The sequence below is a fragment of the Phalacrocorax carbo genome, chromosome 6 (assembly GCF_963921805.1).
Source record: "Phalacrocorax carbo chromosome 6, bPhaCar2.1, whole genome shotgun sequence".
Taxonomy (NCBI): domain Eukaryota; kingdom Metazoa; phylum Chordata; class Aves; order Suliformes; family Phalacrocoracidae; genus Phalacrocorax; species Phalacrocorax carbo.
The window spans coordinates 61,038,531-61,058,984 of record NC_087518.1 but is presented as its reverse complement, the minus strand read 5'-3'; the positions used below and the strand labels follow the sequence as shown (position 1 = coordinate 61,058,984).

At 39.2% G+C, this 20,454-nt stretch overlaps 2 protein-coding genes across 5 annotated transcripts; one reads left to right on the top strand and one right to left on the bottom strand.

Annotated features, from left to right (window-relative positions):
• Positions 1-120: 120 nt before the first annotated feature.
• LRRC39 (leucine rich repeat containing 39) lies at positions 121-13,304 on the top strand. Of its 3 annotated transcripts, none has more exons than XM_064455593.1 (10): positions 121-1,183; positions 1,940-1,996; positions 2,536-2,582; positions 4,800-5,000; positions 5,910-6,015; positions 7,090-7,246; positions 7,996-8,132; positions 9,653-9,798; positions 10,176-10,328; positions 11,376-13,304. In XM_064455593.1, exons 4-10 carry the CDS (start codon positions 4,876-4,878, stop codon positions 11,572-11,574), a joined length of 1,023 nt encoding a protein of 340 aa, XP_064311663.1. In that variant the 5' UTR covers positions 121-1,183; positions 1,940-1,996; positions 2,536-2,582; positions 4,800-4,875; the 3' UTR covers positions 11,575-13,304. The 3 variants fall into 3 exon arrangements, with proteins under 3 accessions (XP_064311663.1, XP_009498795.2, XP_064311662.1); XM_009500500.2 differs by having other exon boundaries at positions 2,536-5,000; positions 11,376-11,515; positions 12,545-13,304; XM_064455592.1 differs by having other exon boundaries at positions 2,536-5,000.
• Positions 12,668-20,434, bottom strand: TRMT13 (tRNA methyltransferase 13 homolog). Of its 2 annotated transcripts, none has more exons than XM_064455583.1 (11): positions 20,284-20,434; positions 19,810-19,856; positions 19,655-19,721; positions 18,745-18,807; positions 17,822-17,891; positions 17,258-17,364; positions 16,139-16,306; positions 15,764-15,836; positions 14,718-14,792; positions 13,403-13,817; positions 12,668-13,081 (listed from the first exon to the last, which is right to left on the bottom strand). In XM_064455583.1, the coding sequence occupies exons 1-11, from the start codon at positions 20,401-20,403 to the stop codon at positions 12,886-12,888; spliced, it is 1,401 nt and encodes a 466-aa protein (XP_064311653.1). In that variant the 5' UTR covers positions 20,404-20,434; the 3' UTR covers positions 12,668-12,885. The 2 variants fall into 2 exon arrangements, with proteins under 2 accessions (XP_064311653.1, XP_064311654.1); XM_064455584.1 differs by lacking the exon at positions 12,668-13,081 and having other exon boundaries at positions 13,408-13,548; positions 13,674-13,817.
• Between the last annotated feature and the right edge of the window lie 20 nt (positions 20,435-20,454).

Below are 20,454 nucleotides of genomic sequence, written 5' to 3'. Positions count from 1 at the left end.
TTTGTTGTTTAACTGAGTAAATCTCTCAAGTCTTTTGCTAGCCCACTTTTTCCTGGCAATTACTTGCACAGGTACTCTATCAAATTTTAAATGAAGAGGCTATATTTATTAAAACACTTACTGATAACATTTATTGATAACTATCGTGGCCTTAATACTCTCTAGAATATAATGTATTTTTATAGGATGGAGGTAGTTACAGTCCTTAAACACTTCCCAGTTATTTTTGTTTATTATAGAAAGTATCTGTCTGTTTAAAAAAAAAAGGGGCGGGGGATAAAAAAAGGAGGATCTCATTTGTTATTCTGTCTTTAGGTGAGCCCAACGGTAAGCAGAACGTGTTCTAAAAGCTTGCATCACCTTGTATCATTGATGTTCCGATGACAGATTAATTAGGTACAACAAAGAATTAATATTAAAAAATACTATGTGAGATAAGGACTTTATAAACCGGATACGAGGCACATGACTAGGTTCAAGTTAATGCCTTCAGAACAGACAACAGTTAAGTGGCTTTAAGGTAAACTAAACAGATAATGAGGATTGCACTGGTTATTTAATGGGAGGTATGAAGAGAACTGTTGGATATAAATCCTTTGTGAAACATAAGTTGAAAACAGACCCAAGAAAAGACAGTTACATGGCCTTAAAAATTAATTTGTGAGGCAAATGGACTTCCTCTCCTTTCTTTAGATATATCAAAAACTGCTTCCACAGGAGCATTGTCCAAAATTGTAGACCAAAGCAGTCTCTTGCATTTAGCTGTGAAGATGCAAGACAGAAGCTACCAGAGGTAGAATCTCTGCTCTCCTTGATGCTGAGACCGAGCAAGGGGAAAGCTGGTAATGTAGGGGAGGGAGCGTGGGAGTATACATGTATGGTGCTATTTATATTTCTATTGTGGTATAAGGGTCTTTTATATATAGGTCATTTCTTGCAAAGTTTGACTAATATATCTTGCTTATCACCTATTTCATTTTTATCAGATTTATTTATTCCTAATAAAAAAAATAAAAGCCACAAAGAATTGTAGTAATATTGTTTCTATTTGTCAATTTTATGCAGGCGATCCTGTACAGGTGACTCAAACTTCTATTTCTTCTTATCTTAAAGAACCTACTGCACTCGAGACTGCCAAAAGAACACAGCCTAAAGGCTGCTTTCCTACACGTATATTGTTGTGGTAAGGGCTTAGTCTGAATAGTACATTTTTTAATCTGATGACCATGGAGAAAATAAATCGAGGAAATATAAGTGTATGATAGAAAGCAATAGTGATTTTGAAATATTTGAGACAGAATAATTTTGCCTACACAAGGAGCCTGAAATTTCTTTGCTTCTCAAAACTCTAATAAAAGGGAAGGTTATTTTTTTTCTTGGTTCTAATTATCTGTCTCTTTTAAAGAGGAGGAAATTAAGTAGTTAGGTTCTTATTTATGTCTTTTTTAGATCAAGAAAAAAACTGATTAAAAAACACTGAGGGGGTTGAATCTATACCAAAACTGAAAGAAGAAATACCTATACCAAAGAACCTGTTGGATAATTTTTGCTTTTGCATAACTTAAAAAAAATAGATTAAAAAAGCTTAGAAGCTTGAAAGCTAAAGCGGTCAGTGTCTTTTTAAATAGATATTGGTGTTCCGGTAGTTGGTTGGTCACGGACTGGGGAGCATTTTTTTGGTCATAAAGTTCTATGTGGTGATGCTAGAATCAGGCTAATAATGAGGAAATAATATTTCTACTGAAAGAGGCTTATAACCAAATGAGTGGTAGTTTTAAATTGTCATCTTCACATTTTATGATCCAGTGCAAGAATTTGTTAGAATTATCCAGTTTTATGGCTTCTGCCTCAAATAGTCACCTGTGATTATTGCTGTCGTCCTTGCATTTGATCGAAGAAAAAGATTCTGACAGAGTTTTCTCCTTTTATCTTCTCCAAGGGCCCTTTGAGGAAATAGAATGTTAAAAATATTTCATGATCGGAAGCATGCAAAGGGGTGAGTAGTAACCCCTCTGCACATTCTGGTAAAGATTACTTTTCTGTCTGGGCTTTGGTAATCTGCACTGAAGTTCTTCAACAAGAGATTCTTCAGCGTGGGCAAAAGTAATGAGTAAAATACTTAGTGACATTATACTTTTTCTAGTCTAACTAGTCAATGGTGCTATTTAGTAGCGCCTTGAAGCTCAGTTATCTTTCAGAGAAACATGACTAAAGCAAGTCATTGTCATTTTGAGTTCAAAACTAGCCTATTTTTCATTGTGGAGCACAACAAGTACTCCTTTGTTCTTTTTGTTTGCAATTTTGTTAATGGGAGTCCAGGAGCTTGTGGGAGTCCAGTCATGTTCAGCAAACTGGGAAGACATCAGGAGTGGGGAATGCTTGGGGGTTTTGCAGAAGTGCCTCATGTGATACCTTCTATTCTCAGCATAGGTTAAAATTAGAACTAGACTGACATTGCATTGGAGTCTGAGTGAGAGTTCTAAATGGTTTTGGTAGTACAGACAAGATCTGTAATTTATCTCTGCTCTTGCCCAGAAAGCAATGAGTCACAGAAAATCCTTGAAAACAACCAAATAATTGAGGTAAGTTGTTAAAGTCTCAGATGCTTGGAGGGGAAGTTGTTGGGAGATCTGATTACTTGGGAGTAAATTTGCGGTTGTTTTATAGCCGCCCTTGGGAATTCACTTCTGAATTGTTGGCAGTGGTGGCATGATTATTATGGTTTTTATTTTCCTGACAAATAATAAGATCTATGAACAAGAAGCTTTTGATGGTAGTCCCTGTTATTTAATTAAAACTCTTTGGAAACAAAGTCATATACTTAGGCCCTCTTTCATATTTTATTGTTCTAAAACAATGTTTATTGAATAATATGCTTTCCACAGCAAAAGGCAGTAGCCCAGTGTAAGCTTTACTGTAAACAAGTATGGTTTTGACTGCATAGTCCAATACTGGGTTCAGTAGTGCAAGTATTAACAAATATCTCTTTAGAGATTTGCACTGCAACGTCTCTTTTCTGCACAATTTATATGAAAAGATTTCTAATTTTCTACCTAAAAAGGCTTATAGTTCAAAAAATGCCTCTAAACAACAAGAATGGTAGATCAGGTAAATCACTTTATCTCAGTAGAAGTTTAATCCTGAAAAATAAAGCCATTTATATTGTAACTGCTAATCAGAGCAAAAAGCCTCTGTGACAATGTCATAGTCATTATTGTTGCATATCGGGATGAGGAGTGGGAAAGATAATTACAGTGAGGACTGCTGAAAGAGACGTTAATCCTTCAAACTAGTAAATGTGATCACATTTATGGGGGGAGGGAAAGAGGATACAAGCCTCTCTTTACAGGAAAAAATTCAATCCCTTTTTAGGAACCCAAATGCCAGACTGCATTGTGCCACACTGTGGTTGCCATTTGTGTCACCTGTCAAATCCTGCCATTTTTCCTTAACAAACAGCATCCGTTAAGAATCCGTAATATTAAAAGTATTGAACCAGATTCTTCTTTATTCAAGCATTATAATTTGATTTTATGCTGTCTTTACAACAGGAACCAGTCCTGACAATCTATATTTCTTATTATTTGTTGCCTATGCCTTTTTGAATTTGTGATTTCAGTATAACGAGGCTTTACAAATTACTGCGTTAGCAAAAGACGTGGTAAATATAAAATACAATGATTGGCAGTTTGAACACAAAATGTTCACCAAGCGATTGTGGTGTATCCATGCAACACAAAACTATAATGGAATAAGTATGATAGAAAAGATTGCTCTAAAAGACAGACCTGCAGCAATGATTGTAGGGAAATGTATGTACGAGAAGACCTGGAATTCCACTTACGTTGTTTTCTACCCACTTGTTTCAAAGTAAGTTATCCTCACTTCTTCAGTTGGAATGGATGTGTAAGACATTTTTCTTACTTGTCCCTGCACTAATTAGTAAAACGTTTGAAGGGGGGCAGTCAAATCATCACTGTTCAGAGTACGCTGCTGTTGGCACAAAGTTTAGCCCCCCAAGCTTATCTGAATATCAATATCTTGGCTCCAGTTTATTTTTTAAAAAAAACCAACACCTTCCCCAAATGGCTACAAAAATGGCAATAAGAATGCTTTTTAGAGGGATGCACTGATTAGGATGACTGAGTATCCTGCTTTGCTGCTCTTCAGGAAAATATGTATTAATTATCTCACTAAGGAATAGATAACTTCAAAACTCTAGGCTGAATTATTTTTCCAGTGTGGATCCTGACACGCAGCAGGTCCACAAGAAAATTCAGAGAGAGATCTGAAGAATTTAAAAAACCTTTTCTTGAAGGTAATGCATTACTAACTATATATTATAATGAAGAAGAAAATGAATGCAAATAAAGTATACTACTTTATTTCCAGCAACAGTTCAGTTTCTGTAAGGTGCAAAGCACCTTTCGTTACAAGTGTTTATACCAGGTAGCTGCCAGGATGCAGCTACTGGGATTTAACTGCCTTAAATTGCAGGTAACAGCTTCATTTCTTCCTGGGAGGGCAATGAATGCTTATATCTGCATCTGATAATTATGATCAGTTCTCAGCCTACCATTGAAAGGAACTGAGAGAGCAGTTGTTCACTGACTAAGAATGCCGAGAGACTACAAGAATACCATTTCTTATTATAAGAAAATTTAACAATTATCTATTTTTATAAAGAGAAGATCAGTTGGTAAAATCCCTGTCAGTTCTAAACATTAACTAAATTTAATAATATAATCAAGTGGGTATTGCAGTATTTTAGTTGTCACATCACTGTCCCCATCTGGTAGCTGATCCGTGCGCTGATGCATTGAGCCTGAAATTCACAGTCCGATTCCTGTGACTGAACCTGAATATGTAAGGGTCATGGCCGAAACTGCAGTTTGCGTTGGAACGTTCACTGCTGTGAAGACACTTTGGGAAGTGAGAATACACAAGATAAATGAAGAATTACAGAGAGAAAAGGAATTCAGACAGAGGTGTGCAGGAAGGTAGGTAAATTGTAGATCTTTAAGTATGTGAAAAGCTAGTCTATATGTTACGTCTTAGGAAACTATCATCGGTCTTTTCAAACTCATCCAGAGTCTAATTCTTTAGTCGTTACTCCAGCAGAATTCCTTCTGGTTAGAATCTAGCAATATGCTCAGGTCAAACCAAGAATCATGTTCTGTGATAAAAATATTAGCATATAAATTAAATCCCCTGAATTCAGACATTAAAATCCTCTCCTGTGTGGATATTCCAATCAGTGGAGATTTAATTTGTTTTGCTTTCTTCTCAATGGAGGCATTAACAGGGTCGCTTGGTCTTCTGTCTGGCCAGCAATTTCAAGAAACGTGAAGAAATTTAGCATTCTATTTTTGGAACCCTTCTAATTTGTCAGAAGTGTTTGAAATTGAATAACAAATTCAGAATTTACTAATGGAAAATACATAAAGAAAGAGAATTACCCCAATTTTCATAGTTGTTGTTTAAGTCCCCTTTGGAAATCAAGCTAGAAGGATCCCTAGCTGAGTGACCTGTTTTGATTGCACTGACATTTGGTGGAACTGAGGGCTTTCTTTTGAGGAGACTGCTTCAAAATTAATGGCTTCGGAACTTAATTTCACATGATTTTATATTCTGTTGCCCGGCTGCAACATGTTGACAGTGAATGAAGTTATGTCTTCCTTCTGACTGTAAATTTGAAGAACTGTAAAACAGAATTCCTATAAATTACCTCAGCCAAACATTACTTTGTGTCTTCTCTCAAACCGATAGCATATTTAGCATCCAGATCTAATAAATGTTGTTCAACGTCCAAAAAAGGCTACTGTCTCTCTGTTCTGGAAAATCGAGTGGATAGTAATTATTGCCTGCATTCATTGCTGCACCACTGACAGCTCTTCTTTCCCTTGTAGGCTACTACTTGTCTGGGAGGAGAGAGCTGCTTTAGCAAAGCTCAAGGAAAAAGTGATTAATGAAGGTGGAAGAGCAATTTTAAGGATAGAGGAAGAAGAATGGAAGGTAGCGTTGATAGGGATGAATGTTGCTTGGATTGAATGACTGATGCATTAGAAAACTACTATTTACAACTTTACGCTCACAGTTGTACTATATTTAATCTATGAAGTGCTCGCTGTGTGCTTTGCGAACAATGAATTAAGACACACTGTTGTGAAAGCGTAAAAGCAAGCTGATTTTTTTTAGTCCTGAATATTAAGCGTTACTCTGCAAAAACAAGCCAAAATGCTTTCTGCATTAGAAATTATTTACACTGCAAATTATGAGTTTAATTACATAAATCCTCGTTTAACATTAGCACACCAGAACTACTTAAATATATCAAGGTGAACACCCTCTGTGCTTAGGTGCGTGAAAATATTTCTGTTTTTTACTTTCTCTTTCTAAGAGTGAAAATGAGCCACTAGATTCCCCGAATACTACTATTGTTGTTTCTAATGTGTGGGGGGAAGCGGCTAACTGTAGAATCAACAACAGAGCGGAAGCTAACGGTCTGTTCAGAGCGACACAGAAATGCAGATGCCAGTTCCTATGAAGTGGAAAGAATTAGCCCGTGTTGAGGCCGGAGAGTGACAGCCACACCCAGCAATACCCTGGTGGTCCATAGGCCAGTGTTCCCGGTGCAGAACCCCTGGCATACAGACATCATAGTTTTCTCTGTCCCTCAGCTCTTCTGCTCTTAGATGCTCACTGTTTTCTTAACAGAAGAGGAAATACAATTTAGATCACCATTTCGATGCAAAAAGCTATTTATAGCGGTTTCATCTTCAGTTGTACTGGTTTGTTTAAAAAAAAAAAACAAGAAACAAACAAAAGCAAGCCTGGGGCTTTTCAAGCAATGACAGTAGTGCAGACGTAAATCCTGGGAGCAAAAAGTGGGCAGGTTAAATCTGTGGTCAGAATGACCCACATTGATGGTGTTCGTTTTGGGATGTTACAGTATAGCTTGAGAAAAAGGAAAGATTTCTTTTTTTTCATCATAAAATTTTTAACTGTTTCAAATAAAACTTCTACCTAAGCCCGTATTCTTGTTGTATACTAAACTGAATTTCTTCTGGTTCATATTTCTTGCCGTAGACACTACCTTCGTGCTTACTGAAATTAGTCCATCTCCAGGAGTGGCAGCTTCACAGAACTAGTTTGCAGAAAATTCCTCAGTTCATTGGAAGATTTCACAATCTTCTTGTTCTCGATCTATCCCGGAACTCAATTGAAAGTGTACCTAAAGAAATTGGTGAGCTGTGCTTTCTTTTATTTAAGCTGCTTTTCTAAGAAAATCAATCTTACACAAACATGCCATTTTTGTGTACTTTGCCTGTCTAATAATCCCATTGAGTAGTTAGAAAAAAGATTATTTTAATCTGACAGTGAGATAGAGATCTTAAAACCATGGATCCCCTATAAAAGGAAAAAGGTGGGTGGGTGGGTGGGTGGATGGATGAATGGGACTAGGCTCTTTTCACTAGTGCCCAACGCCAGGCCAAGGGGCGACGGGCACAAGCTGGAACACGGGAAGTTCCCCCTGAACATGAGGACAAACCCCTTCCCTGTGCGGGTGCCAGAGCAGGGGCACAGGCTGCCCAGAGAGGCTGTGGGGTCCCTTCCCTGGAGACATTCACCCCCCGCCTGGACGCGGCCCTGTGCCCCTGCTCTGGGGGTGCCTGCTCCAGCAGGGGTGGGACGGGGTGAGCTCCAGAGGGCCCTGCCAGCCCCCGCCAGGCTGGGGTTCTGTATCCTATGTTTGTAAGGTTTCTGGGTGGTTTTTTTTATTAAGTTTTTGGGGTTTTTTGTGGCATTCAACTAGAGTGCAGTTTTCTGTACTGAAGAGTCTTGAAGTCCTACTCTTTGAATTTCAGTGAATCTTTTTTTTTTTAAGAGAGAACACAGAGCACTTCTATAACAGTGTAACACAAAGGAAGTAATACTGTATTTCAAATGGAATGAACGTGGCCATTTATCATTTCTGATTTGTGCCCTCCGCAGGCCAGCTGACTCGCCTTCAAGAGCTGCTTCTCAGTTACAACAGAATAAAGTCTGTTCCTAAGGAAATAAGTAACTGCGTCAGCCTGGAAAGATTGGAACTGGCTGTCAACAGGAGCATCTGTGATCTTCCTCCTCAGGTTTTGACAGACTCTTTTGTTTTGTTTAATGCACATTTTGAATTTATCCAAAAGCCGTTATCATTAAACATTGCACTCCATGTTTTTAGATTTGCTTTGATATTCTGATTTCACAGCTACTCCACAGAAACACCTACGCGAACAATATTTGTGTGACTAGTCAAACTGAAGCCACATGAGAAGGGTGTACATATACCTGAGTAGTTGAAGGAGCCAGTCTTTATTTTGTGCAGATAAATGACTTGGTAGTGCATACAGGACAGTGATACACTTGATGTTAATTTGTTTAGGCTGAAGGTCTTCACTGATTTACCTCACTGAGGATCTGACACCTTAGCAGAGAAGCTCCCTTTCATGGGTGAGAATACAAACGTATACCATGCGCCAAGACACAGCTGTAAGCGTCTTTACCAGAGCTGCTCGCTGTGAAAGGGTTTGTGTGATTTATACAACTGCCTCTGCACAAAGCGTTGAATGAATGTTGTTCTGAGCTGCTGAAAGCAATTAAGAGAGAATAAAAACAAGTGATTTAATTTCGACTGACCTAAACGTGAAGAGATTTGCATCTCTATGTATCACTCTCTTAGAGATGGGAAGTATGTAACTGTTTACTTGTTCTAATTTATTTAAAAAAACAGTAGTGGCAATAGTTGACAGCAATCAGTGCCCTGCAAAACTGAGTGAGTCCAAACAGAAATACCTAACAATAGCAATTCAAATGAAAATATACACGATGAATCAGAATCTAGAATTTACAAAATCTGTGCAGATACTGGTTACATGGTGTAGAGTGATAGCTTTTAAATTAACAGCTCACAGCACTGTCCTGTACATACATAGTTCTGTCCTGTTGAGACCGTGATGTGAACACAGTGAAGCTGTGGTGATGTGTACCTGAGTGGCGTTCAGTGTTTAGACAGTTGGACTGATTTGCAACAGAACATCTTTGCATCACTTGAACATTGGCGAGTCATGCCTTCAGGAGCTTTTACAAAGGGCTGAGGTGTGTAATACTGAATGATGCCATGTTTAATTTTTAGGATGTCTTGCTATAGTAGTAGGCTTCACAACAATGAAAGCGTCTAGGTTCTCTCTAAAATACAGTCCGTGCAATTTGATCCATAGAAATTGAAATATTTGACTAATGAAAAATGGCATATTGCATGGAGAAGCACCGCTGAGTATGAAATACTAAGGACAACTGTGTCTTGAAAAATCCTTTTCTTCTCAAGGCTTGGGGTATATCTGCGTTGTAGCCATGGCACTCAGCTTGTCAGCAGTTAGGGCACTCACTACTGCGTGGGAGATAAAGTTCTTCTGCCCAATTGGTTTCAAACCTACCTGCCTTGCTGGGGAGCACTGTAACTGTTGGGTAATATCAGAAACCATTCTGTGTTGGCTAACTCCAAAATGCATTGCAATGTTTTCAAACTGTTTTTTTTTTTTCAGTCAGCATTATTACTGCACTGGCAGTATCAAACAGCTACACAAACTTGCATGGAATCTCCTTTTCTTTTCAGCTCAGTGATTTAAAGAAGCTTTCACACATAGATTTGTGCATGAATCAGTTTACTACCATCCCTTCAGCTCTTCTCAACATGCCAAATCTAGAATGGTTAGATATGGGGGGGAATAAACTCCAGAAGCTTCCTGATGCAATTGACAGGTAAATAAACCTCAAAGCTCACATCTTAGTCTCGATTCTGTAACACTGAAATTCTAATTATTAAATTCTACTTCAAAATATGATTTTAATGTTAACCTCCCTGCAAACTTAAGATTTATCAGCTCTGATGTGATATTTTGGGTGAGCTGGAATAAGCCATTCCACAAACAATAAATTCAGTATCAAGTTAAATATTTCTTGCCAATGACATTTTCAACTAGAGGTTAGGTGATTATCTTGGATATGGGGTTTTCTTTGAGAATTGTTGTATTCTTTATGCGAGTCCCTTATGTGGCTGTAAGAATGTATCAATTACTTTATATCAATAAGATTAATTTTCTAAATCTTGATTGATTGCACGAATACCTGTTTTACAGAATGGAAAATCTCCACACCTTATGGCTCCAAAGGAATGAGATAAACTCTTTGCCAGAAACCATTGGTAATATGAAAAATCTTAGTACTCTTGTTCTTAGCAACAACAAACTTAGGGATATTCCAGCTTGTATGAAGAGCATGGCAAGTCTGAGGTAAGAAAAAGCAACAGAAATACAAATAAAAATACTAAGATTTAAAGCCTCCCTTGAGTTGTGTATCATAGAGTGATGCTCGGGAAATGGAAGAGGAAAGGCATGTCCACAGTTGTACAGAGGAACACAATGCTATATAAATCAGCATAATTACATAGATTCGCAACAGCTGAGGATCTGGTCAAGACAGCTTCGCGTAGCACAACTCATTTAGAAGTAAGCTGTGATAGTTACAGTCCCAAATGTAAAAGGAAGCTCTGTGCTACATTTTCTCATTTCTGAAAGGTCCAAATGCCCATTTCTAGTTGGCCTTTTCTATCCCTCTCTAAAGGCAGGAGCTAGGAGGAAAAAAATGCAACAGGCATAAAAATGACAAAAAGTAGAACTTTGGCACTGAAAAGTCACACATTCAGAATTAAAAAGGATTAGGTACAGGGAGATGGATGAAACGATTTGAAAAAATAGAGAATGAATGTAAATTTTTAATGGGTAGAATCGGAAATATTATTTTGTATCCTGTGACAGAAACTCTCCTGTTGTTTACATTTTCATTTGCATTACTGGATGCTGTCCATTTTAGCACAAGAATGCTAGTCTAAATAAATCACATCTAACCCAATAAGATAATTCCTGTTTTCAGATGTCTTGGAAGAAGCAGCACCTTTTTAGACAAATATATACAAGCATAGGCCCAGGGATGGACTAAGAACGGAGGGAGACAGGGCTGGCTGTTGCCTTGCAAAGCTGGGAGGATGCAGGCATTTGCACTCTTGTTCTCAGCTGTTCAACTCAGCTGTTGGTGGAAGCTTAATAAGGCTGACAATGGGGTGAAAACCTGAAGAAAAAATGACAAGGACTGCAATGTTTTCCCCCATCACAATCAGCTACTGTTATTATAAGGCATCTTCTTTTAATACTACTAATATAGTGGTGCATTTAGTATAAGAAAAGACTTGCTTTGCTCAAAATACTGTTTGAGGAATCTAAAGAGTTGTTCTCCCTGGACAAAACCTATTGCAAGAGTAACCTTTTCTGGTGAACTGTCAGATTTGTCAACTTCAGAGACAACCCGCTGGAGTTAGAGGTAACGCTCCCTCCATGTGAGAACACAGAAGAGGAGGAGCAACGGGAAATGTTTGGCATTGAATTCATGCACATGTATATCCAGGAGTCACTCAAGAGAACAGGTATGGATTTTTTAATGAATTCTAATCCCTCTGTAATACAGGGAGGAAGGCAAGGATAAAGAACGCTAGGATATATATACAAATGAAACATGAATAATCTTCTTAATAAATGATTAATATTTTCCAAAAATCTGTAAACAGATTTTTACTGAGGGCAGGGACACTTTTGTCTGGATTTGGCACATTAGGTCTTCACACAAACAGCATCTGTTCTAGTAGGAACATACTGGGACCATGGAACATTGGAATACATGTGCCTGAGTTACCTACAGCCTGGATAACTCAAGTTGATGACTGTCTCTTGCATTTGCAATTTAACCAGAGTTTACATAGTGTAGCTCTTCCAGCACCATTTGTCTCATGAAGCTCAACTTTCCCTATTTTTGGATGTTGTCCAGACGGCGACTCCCTGAGGAGGATGTAAGGGTGAGATGCCTATGTTCCCAACATACAACATTTTTTAGCAATGAATTATCAACACCTGATAAAGAGATGTTTTTCACAGCCTGCTTTCCCAGATAGAAAATGCAGTTGCCTGAACAAAACACCCCCACAGTTTCATCCCATCTCTAAATCACTATGACAAAAACATGCTGTTAGCAGTCTCAAAGCAAACAGCTTAAAGGTTGCAGTAAGAGACCAAAAATACGCACTTTTGAACACATGTGCAGGTGGCAGCTGTTACTTGCAGTAAGAACTTAATTCACCACAGATATAAAACGTTCTCTCTGATATTCGTTCTATATATTGTGAAGGCTTAAAAAAAGGAATGACTGAAATGCTCTTGATTCAGAACGCTAAGCCAGCTTTTTTCTTCTCACTATTTCATGAATGATCAAATTGGCAAAATTATATCACGATGACAGTTTACAAACAAGTTTTCTTCCTTAACAGTTCCCGTAGCAGCATGGGCTGATGGAATTACCTAGGCCTACTTAAATAATTTAAGAGGATATACAAAGCTATCCTGAACTTCAAAGGGAAAATAAAGTATGTTAACTTCCCTTATTTTAATCCATTGTCTTTCAGGAAGTCTGGAAAGTTGTACTTCTGGTCCTTCTCCTATCATAAATGCTAACGAATAAAGAACGTAACTGTGAACAGAAGAAAAGATCAAGTATACTTCTTCCTAACAAAGAGGCGTACAACAGGTTTCAAATATTCTTAGGGATTTTATTTTTCCACTGATGAGAACTGGTTTGCATATTTGTAATTCCCAGTGAAACTAGGAAATATAAGACCTTTCCTGGGTATAGGAAAGGCTAAAAGAGTTTTGGGGTGTTTTTTGTATGCAATAATTAGCTTTTTAAAAAAATGCAGATAAGTTTTATAGTTTTTCTTTTCCCTACCAATGCCAAATCTATCTCCTGTCATGTAGTTGGCTCTGGTATCCAAGATGGACTTGGGACAGCTGTCAACAGGACATTCTCCAAGGACACAGCAGACTCTGTATAATACTGTAGTGCAGCCTTGTATCCTCGTTGTTGTAAATATTCAATCCGTCCATGATCAATCAGCCGTTTACAGAGGCAACCTATCTCCTTTCGTTCTTCAACAGTAAGTATCCTAGTTTCACAAAGAGGAGGAAGAGGAACAACATATGCCAGAAGAAGAGTGTTGTTAATTAACATTAGTAGTTAAGCTTAGAAAAACTACTGAAATCACTAAGTTCATTTCAATTCAGGCCAGCATGACTGTTTAAATATTTTGAAACATATGTCCATGAAAATTGTTTGTTTTAAAGTAGAATATTTTTATAAATTTAGTAATTAAAGCATTTGATAAATGAGTCATTTTGAGGACCCAAAACAATTTCATATACCACTCTACATTAATTTTGCTTTTCTGCAGGAGTCCATTTGCTAGGAAAATGAAAAAATGACATACCCTTGTAAAGTATCAGAATCACTCTCTGTCTTGCTGAATGTGTGCTCATGTTCCTCTGTGATGTTAGTTTGATCCTCACGTTCGTCACTTGTAGAGGCTTTGGTTGTGGTTTCTCGCATGCCACAAGTGGCCCAGCTACTCATTCTCTGAAAATAATGAAATTCTACTGGTCCAAGTCCTACTGATTTAAAGAACTCTCTGCCTACATAATGTGTCCAGTCACACTTGTGATGGCAGCACAGCGCAATAACAATTCCAGCTACAGGCTTACAGTCGTCTTTGTTGCTTTCAGTATTGGCAGAACTGTTAGGAGCCACCTCTGTCTTGTCATTCCTAGAGCGTTTTGGTGCAGGCTCTTCACTTTCTCCATCGCAGCAAGTTGTATAACTTTCAACCAGACATCTCAAAGCAAGATCTGGGAAAAAAACAGATACACCCCCCCAAAAAAATAGCGGTGAACACCATGCCATTATTTACACAGGCTCTATCATGGTTGGGAATGTACTTCCCACTGAGAATAATAAAAGGGTACATTACAAACTAAGCCAAAAAGCAACTTTAAGGATAACTAAAAATTACAAGCATGCTTTGAAACCATGAAAACCCTAAATGCTAAATGAGTATTAAGAGACCTCTGGAGCTACTATGGGCTTATCCTCTTGAATATTTGTTCCACACAAGTGAATTTCAAATACTTCGGTTAACAAACTGGCATATTGTAGGAGGATCTCCTCCCTGTAAAACATGCAAGTAAGTGCTCTACAAGTTTGATATCTAGGACGCAATCTATTTTATATGTACATGTACTTCCTAAATGCTTAACTGCGTCATCTTTGTAGCAGCACCTATATGTCATATTTGAGATGTCTTTCTCTACTTAGCGGACACATGACATTAGAAAAAGTTAGTTGAAAATTATCAGGACAGAAACACATTCTGCTCATCTGTTTGCTTGGGATACATATTCAGGCAGCCAAATCAAATTTAGAAAGGAAAATATTTCAGAGGAGAGGTAACTGTGTTAAAAAAAAAATTTATTTTCAACAGTTTACACATAGATGACCTACACCCGCATACACTAATCTTTCTGTACTCTATAGAAAACAAGAAAAGTTTTACTTCTGTCTAAAGTAGCCTGGAATTTATTATCCATTTACTATTCCACCGAACTCAACTTAGAATGTAATTGCTACATTTACCAACAAAGGGTTAGAGGGCAAGAAAAGCTTAAAAGGGCAGTTTGGGACATCAGTCCGTTCAGACTGTAGTATTTAGTATCCTAACTTTCTGCAGTGAACCCACAGATAACTCGTACCTGTCGCAGCACCACACAAATGCTTCCCAATTCCTACCACTGGTAGTTTTTTCTTCTCCAAAATAGGTACCTTATCTGGAGCGGGGGGGGAAAAAAGAAAATAAACACACACATCCACAATAACCCCAGAACCTCTATTATTATAGTTGGGGCAATATTTTTTTCTGGATAATATAACACCTGCACACCTGAAAAAAGAAATAAATATTTACCACTACTAAAAATACAGTAGTCTGTACACAGAGTTATAAGCTATTAAAAGGAGAGTTTTTCTAAAACAAATGAAGAGAATCAGATGCTGTGGCTGAGAAGCATATTCTTCTTTTTCTTAAACAACTCAACCTTGTCCAAAGGCAAAGAATGTATTTTCATGCTGTTATGAAGCAATATGAAGCAACACTACTACACAGCAGTAGAATGATTACCAGAGAACACTGGACTGATTTTGCTTAACAGAATTATCTGCGGGCCAGGTATTAGCTCCAGCTAAGTACTAATGTAAATACTTTGCCTTTTATTAAAATGAAGTATTAGGAATACAGGATTTTGCATTTAGGCTAAGATGGTTACATTTATCTGTTTAACCATTTTAGCCTTTCTATACTGCCTATGAAATGTAAATGTGACATTAACGCATCTCCTGATGACAGGTGTTCCCACGAATTCTACAGTGGTGACATACAGAGCATATCAATGATATGCATGACTTGCTTCCTTCTGCACAGCTAAAACAAACAATGCAAAGGTGTTTCATCCTGCAAGTCCTAAAAAGCCTTTTTAGAAGTTTTTGTTTCAGTATTTCTCACCTACAATAACGTCCTGTAAACGTATAAAGCAGAAAATTTAAAGCCCCCATTTAATATATATATGTGTGTGTAAATATATGTGTATACACACAGCATTAACGTGTCTAAGCAACTGCTGAGAGTAATCTTCAAAGCCAAGTACATTTAAGCATGCTGCACACAAACTGATCTGAAATTGAGGCTTAATTTTAGATTTTGAATACTGGAGTTCAAAATTATGCAAGCCAAGAGGGAACTTACTTAAACATAAGTGTTGAATATCAACTTGAAGCCTTTCAAATACAGAATCTCTCCTTTTGTGTTTTCCATCCACCTGTATAAACAGAACAAGATCATTAAGTAGGGCTGGCCACCAATAATTATAATTTTGCTCCCGGTATTAATGCTGGACTTGTCCTGTCAAGATAACATCTGCACATTTCCAACATTAGACGCCAGGGTTTTCTGCTAACAAATTTGCTATCAGCTAAGTATGGAATGAAGGCAGTCACTTCCAAACCTTCTAACATTTCAAAGGCTTTATGTTATTTTTGAAGATAAAAAGCGAGTACTAAAAGCTTCAATGACCACAGTTTAAAAATTATACTCCGCTACTGTAACAATATCCTCTCTTACCTTGAATCTTGTAGTTGCCCTTTCCACAAGCAAAAACTGAACATTTTCAACATTCTGTAAGGCGATATCGACCCAGTGAGACAGCTTTCCCCGCCCAGCTCCAAACTCAACAAAACATCTTCCGGGACCAAGTAAATGTAATTTTTCCATGTTACCTAGAATAGAAGCCTACAAACATCAAAAGATTATTTACAAACCAAGCAAATATACACACTGTGTATTGTAATGCCTGATAGAAAAATGATTGCTTCAAACTGCAGAAGGCTTTTTTCGAGCCTTCCCTTCCATGAGGGATTAGGGAAAAGATCTTCTGTGTACAGAGGAAAGGGATTATGAATTCTGGCTAGGCAGCATCACTGTGCCCTTCTGCTGCTGCTCACAGAACTCCACCCAGAATTTTTTGGAATGGATTTTTTGGAGCAGGCACATATTATGTTGTCCTCAGCAGCTTCTCAAAGTAACCACATCCAAAATACAGGGACTGTACTGGATTTTCTGTGAAGCATCAGTGCCTGCAGAGCCCTCTCTCTCTGCTGCAGTCCCACATTTTGTAATATGTAGGAAAGGAAAGCAGCGCACCGGAAGAAAGTGCAGAAAGCAGGCATTTCTCACTTTTCAAGTTTTCTTTCCGAAACTTACTGTTTTGCTACAGAATGCAATCCATCTCTCAAAATTCCTGCTGCTCAATATACATTAAAAAGGCAGAAGGTAAACTCAGGCTCTCCAATCCTTTTTATGCATCTGTTACACAACCAGGAAATCTAGTATCAGCTCTTATAGAAAAAGCAAAAATTCCTTTTGCTTCTTAGCAAATACAACATTTTACCTTTTGTAGCTGAGATTTATTATGAGTTAATATAAAATAAGTAAAAATTCAGAAGAACAACACACAATTTGTAATTTATTTCAGTATCCTAATAACGTTTTGTTACTAACACTTAAAGCAGCCATTCAAAGGTTATATATATGCTATTATTTGAAGAGCAGAGAGTTATAGAACATACCAGATTTCCTCTACACGAAGTGACTAGCATTTTGCATGCACAGTCACTCGCATTTACAGCAGCAGAATTCCACGTTTAAAAGCATCTATAGCTATCAGTAAAGCAGTGACCATACCTGTTGTTTCAAGTGTTTGAAAGCAGATTCCCCATTTTTTGGGTCATTTAAGGCTTCTTGTAAAGCCTGGTGGGACAGTATTTGTTCTTCAAGGTGAAGTTCCAAGCCTGCATGCAAACGGAAAACTTTTTAGGTATAGGTTTCCAGTTTCAAGACTTTCTGGTTTTGTAACACACACATTACAATAGTCAGACATGAGCTCAATTTGTAGCACTAACAGAATAGTCTGTTGGGAGCATAAATCTATCATCACATGTTCATAACAGAGCCATATTGTTATCTGTAGTGATATCTGAGTGGGAAACAAAAAACAGAAAAGGAAGGGAAATTAACTATATGAACACAAGATCAGTGTTCTGTCACTGTCAATCTAGTTTATTCTTCTAAGTAAAGTTTAGCTATTGGAGGACTGCCCACATCCTGATGATAATTACTTCAGATGTGTTTCATGCCAAATGTCTCACATTTTCACAGATATCTAACAATATTTACAAAATAACAAAAATAACAATATTTAATCAATTCAATTTAAAACATCTCATTTTCAGTATTAAGTAAGCTCACCATTACTTGTTTTTTTCAACTTGATAATTAAGTTCTCCAGCTCTTCTTTGGATAGAGAAGAGATAGACACCTTTTTAAGGAAAAAAAAGCACCACCCATAAATACAAGAAAGTTTTATTTTTGCTAGTTCTTTAGTTATACAATAAATTCATAGAATCACCGAGTCATTAAGGTTGGGAAAAACCTCCAGGATCATCAAGTCCAACCTCCAACCCAACATGCCCAGGCCTCCTAAACCATGTCCCCAAGTGCCACTTCTGCATGTTTTTTAACACCCCCAGGGACGGTGACTCCCCACCTCTCTGGGCAGCCTGTGCCAGGGCCCGACCACTCTTGCAGGGAAGACTTTTTTCCTCATATCCATCTAAGCCTCCCCTGACGCAGCTTGAGGCCGTTTCCTCTTGTCCTGTCATTAGTAACGTGGGTGTAGAGACCAGCCCCCCCCTCGCTCCAGCCCCTCTCAGGCAGCTGCAGAGAGCGAGAAGGGCTCCCCTCAGCCCCCCCTTCTCCAGGCTAAACCCCGCCAGCCCCCTCAGCCGCCCCCCAGCACACTTGTGCTCCAGACCCTGCCCCAGCCCCGCTGCCCTTCTCTGGACACGCTCCAGCCCCTCCAGGCCCTTCTTGTCCCGAGGGGCCCAAACCTGAGCCCAGCACTCGAGGTGGGGCCTCCCCAGGGCCGAGCACAGGGGCCCCATCCCTGCCCTGCCCCTGCTGGCCACACCAGGGCTGACACAAGCCCGGGGGCTGGTGGCCTCCTTGGCCACCTGGGCACTGCTGGATCATGCTGAGCCAGCAGTGTGCCCAAGTGGCCAAGGCAGGCAACAGCATCCTGGCTTGTACCAGGAAGCAATTCTATCTATTGATAGAATCAATTGCAACATGTTATGTAGGCACTGAGCTTTAGATCAAATAAATGTACTCACTTGTTTTTCTGGTATTTCTGCTACATCTTTTAAACCTGCATTAATATCTTGAACAAAGTAGACCTTTAAAAATCAAAAGAAAAGACATCTGATTCTGTTAACTATCAGGAAGCAAAAAGCTAAATTCCCCAGTGTTTTTATCATAAGGTACCTAGCAATGGGAATCCACTGCAAAAGAAGATATTCCAAGTACATTTTTTTCTATAGTCTGATCCTGGATCCCTGGCAGAAATGACTGTTTTGACACATTTTGACAAGATTGAACACGTTCATAAGTGTTAAGCTGTCAATGCTTTCTAGACTAATCCCAGGGACCATTTTAAGGTTTCCCAGGTAATACTAAGGATGCAATATCAATAAGGCAGAAAGGCAGACAATAAAGAAGCCATCTTCTGTCTTCTTGAAACAGCTGTTGAGACATATACCCTATTCCTTCCCTCAGCACCGGCTGCAACTGTCAGCCTAGCTTTCCGTACTTCACTGCTGGCTTGAGTGAAGCACGCAGTTGGCTAGGGCAGCAGACTGCCAGCGGCAGGAAAACGCCTAGGGCCTCCCTGCTAGTTTTGCTTTCTGAGGACAATCTCTCACCAAGCCTCTAACACGAATGGCATTGTGAGAGGCTGATCTCAGAGAATCTTTCTGAAGAAAGATTAATTCAGCGATTTCATTTTCAACTAAGAAAACTGAAAACTTGTACCGAACTACAGTGATATGGAAGGAAGAGAGTGGAACGTGAGTTCCATTTCAGCAAGTACTTATTCAGCTGCATAACTGCCCTTGCTGAAGTGCTTGCTAAGTCTGCTGTCCTCCAGTTCACAGCAGCTGTCAGCACAATAAATTCTCTGCAGAGCTGTAATGTTTAGGGTCTTAAATCTGAGAGGAAGTAGCGCTGAATTTACACTGCACTTACTGGCTTTGGCTTCTCTCTTGAATTACATTTTTTTAAGTGTTTTTGTAGTTGGTCTTCATATACAGTGCTAAAATCCAAATGGAAAGAAAAGTAAGTAACAGCATTTATCACACACACTCTGACAAAGAATAGGAAAAGCATTTACATATACTTACTGTTTTGGATCAAGAGGACACGGAATTCTTTTTCTGCCATTTTCTTCCTAGTTATAAAAGGAAAGTTTCAGACAACACTTCAGCACTCATTCAGTGTTCCTGTTTCAGAAAAACTGCTGAGGAATACCCGAGTTTCATAAAACATCTATTCTGATGTAGGTGGATTAACCGGAACGGAGCAACTGAGGCAAGAATTTAATACTTAAATGGATCCTAAAAGAACAAGCTTATAACGTAATGGCAGCATGACTGCTGGGCTGCACTAGCGACCTTACCCCACCCCGGGCCTCCACGGAAGGCGCAGGCACTACCTGCCCTGCGGCAGTAGGTGCCGGCTGAGGCGGACGAGACCCCCGGGCCCGCCGGGGCCTCCCGCTGCCCCTCCTCGGGGAATCCAGGGCTCCCTGGGCCCCCCAAGCCCGCCTTCCCAGCCGGGGAAGGGGCCCTGCTGCCCCGCCCGGAGAGGCCCGGTACCTCCTGCTGCCCGTGCTCCCCGCAGAACCGCCTCCCAGGAGCCGGGATCATCTTGCAGAAGCGCTTCTTCCTCTCCACGAAGTAGGCACATCGCCCCGGCGCCGGCTGCGGCGCCGCCATTTCCCTCCCAGCATCCCCTGCGGCCGCCGCCCGGCACCATCTTGAGGCTCC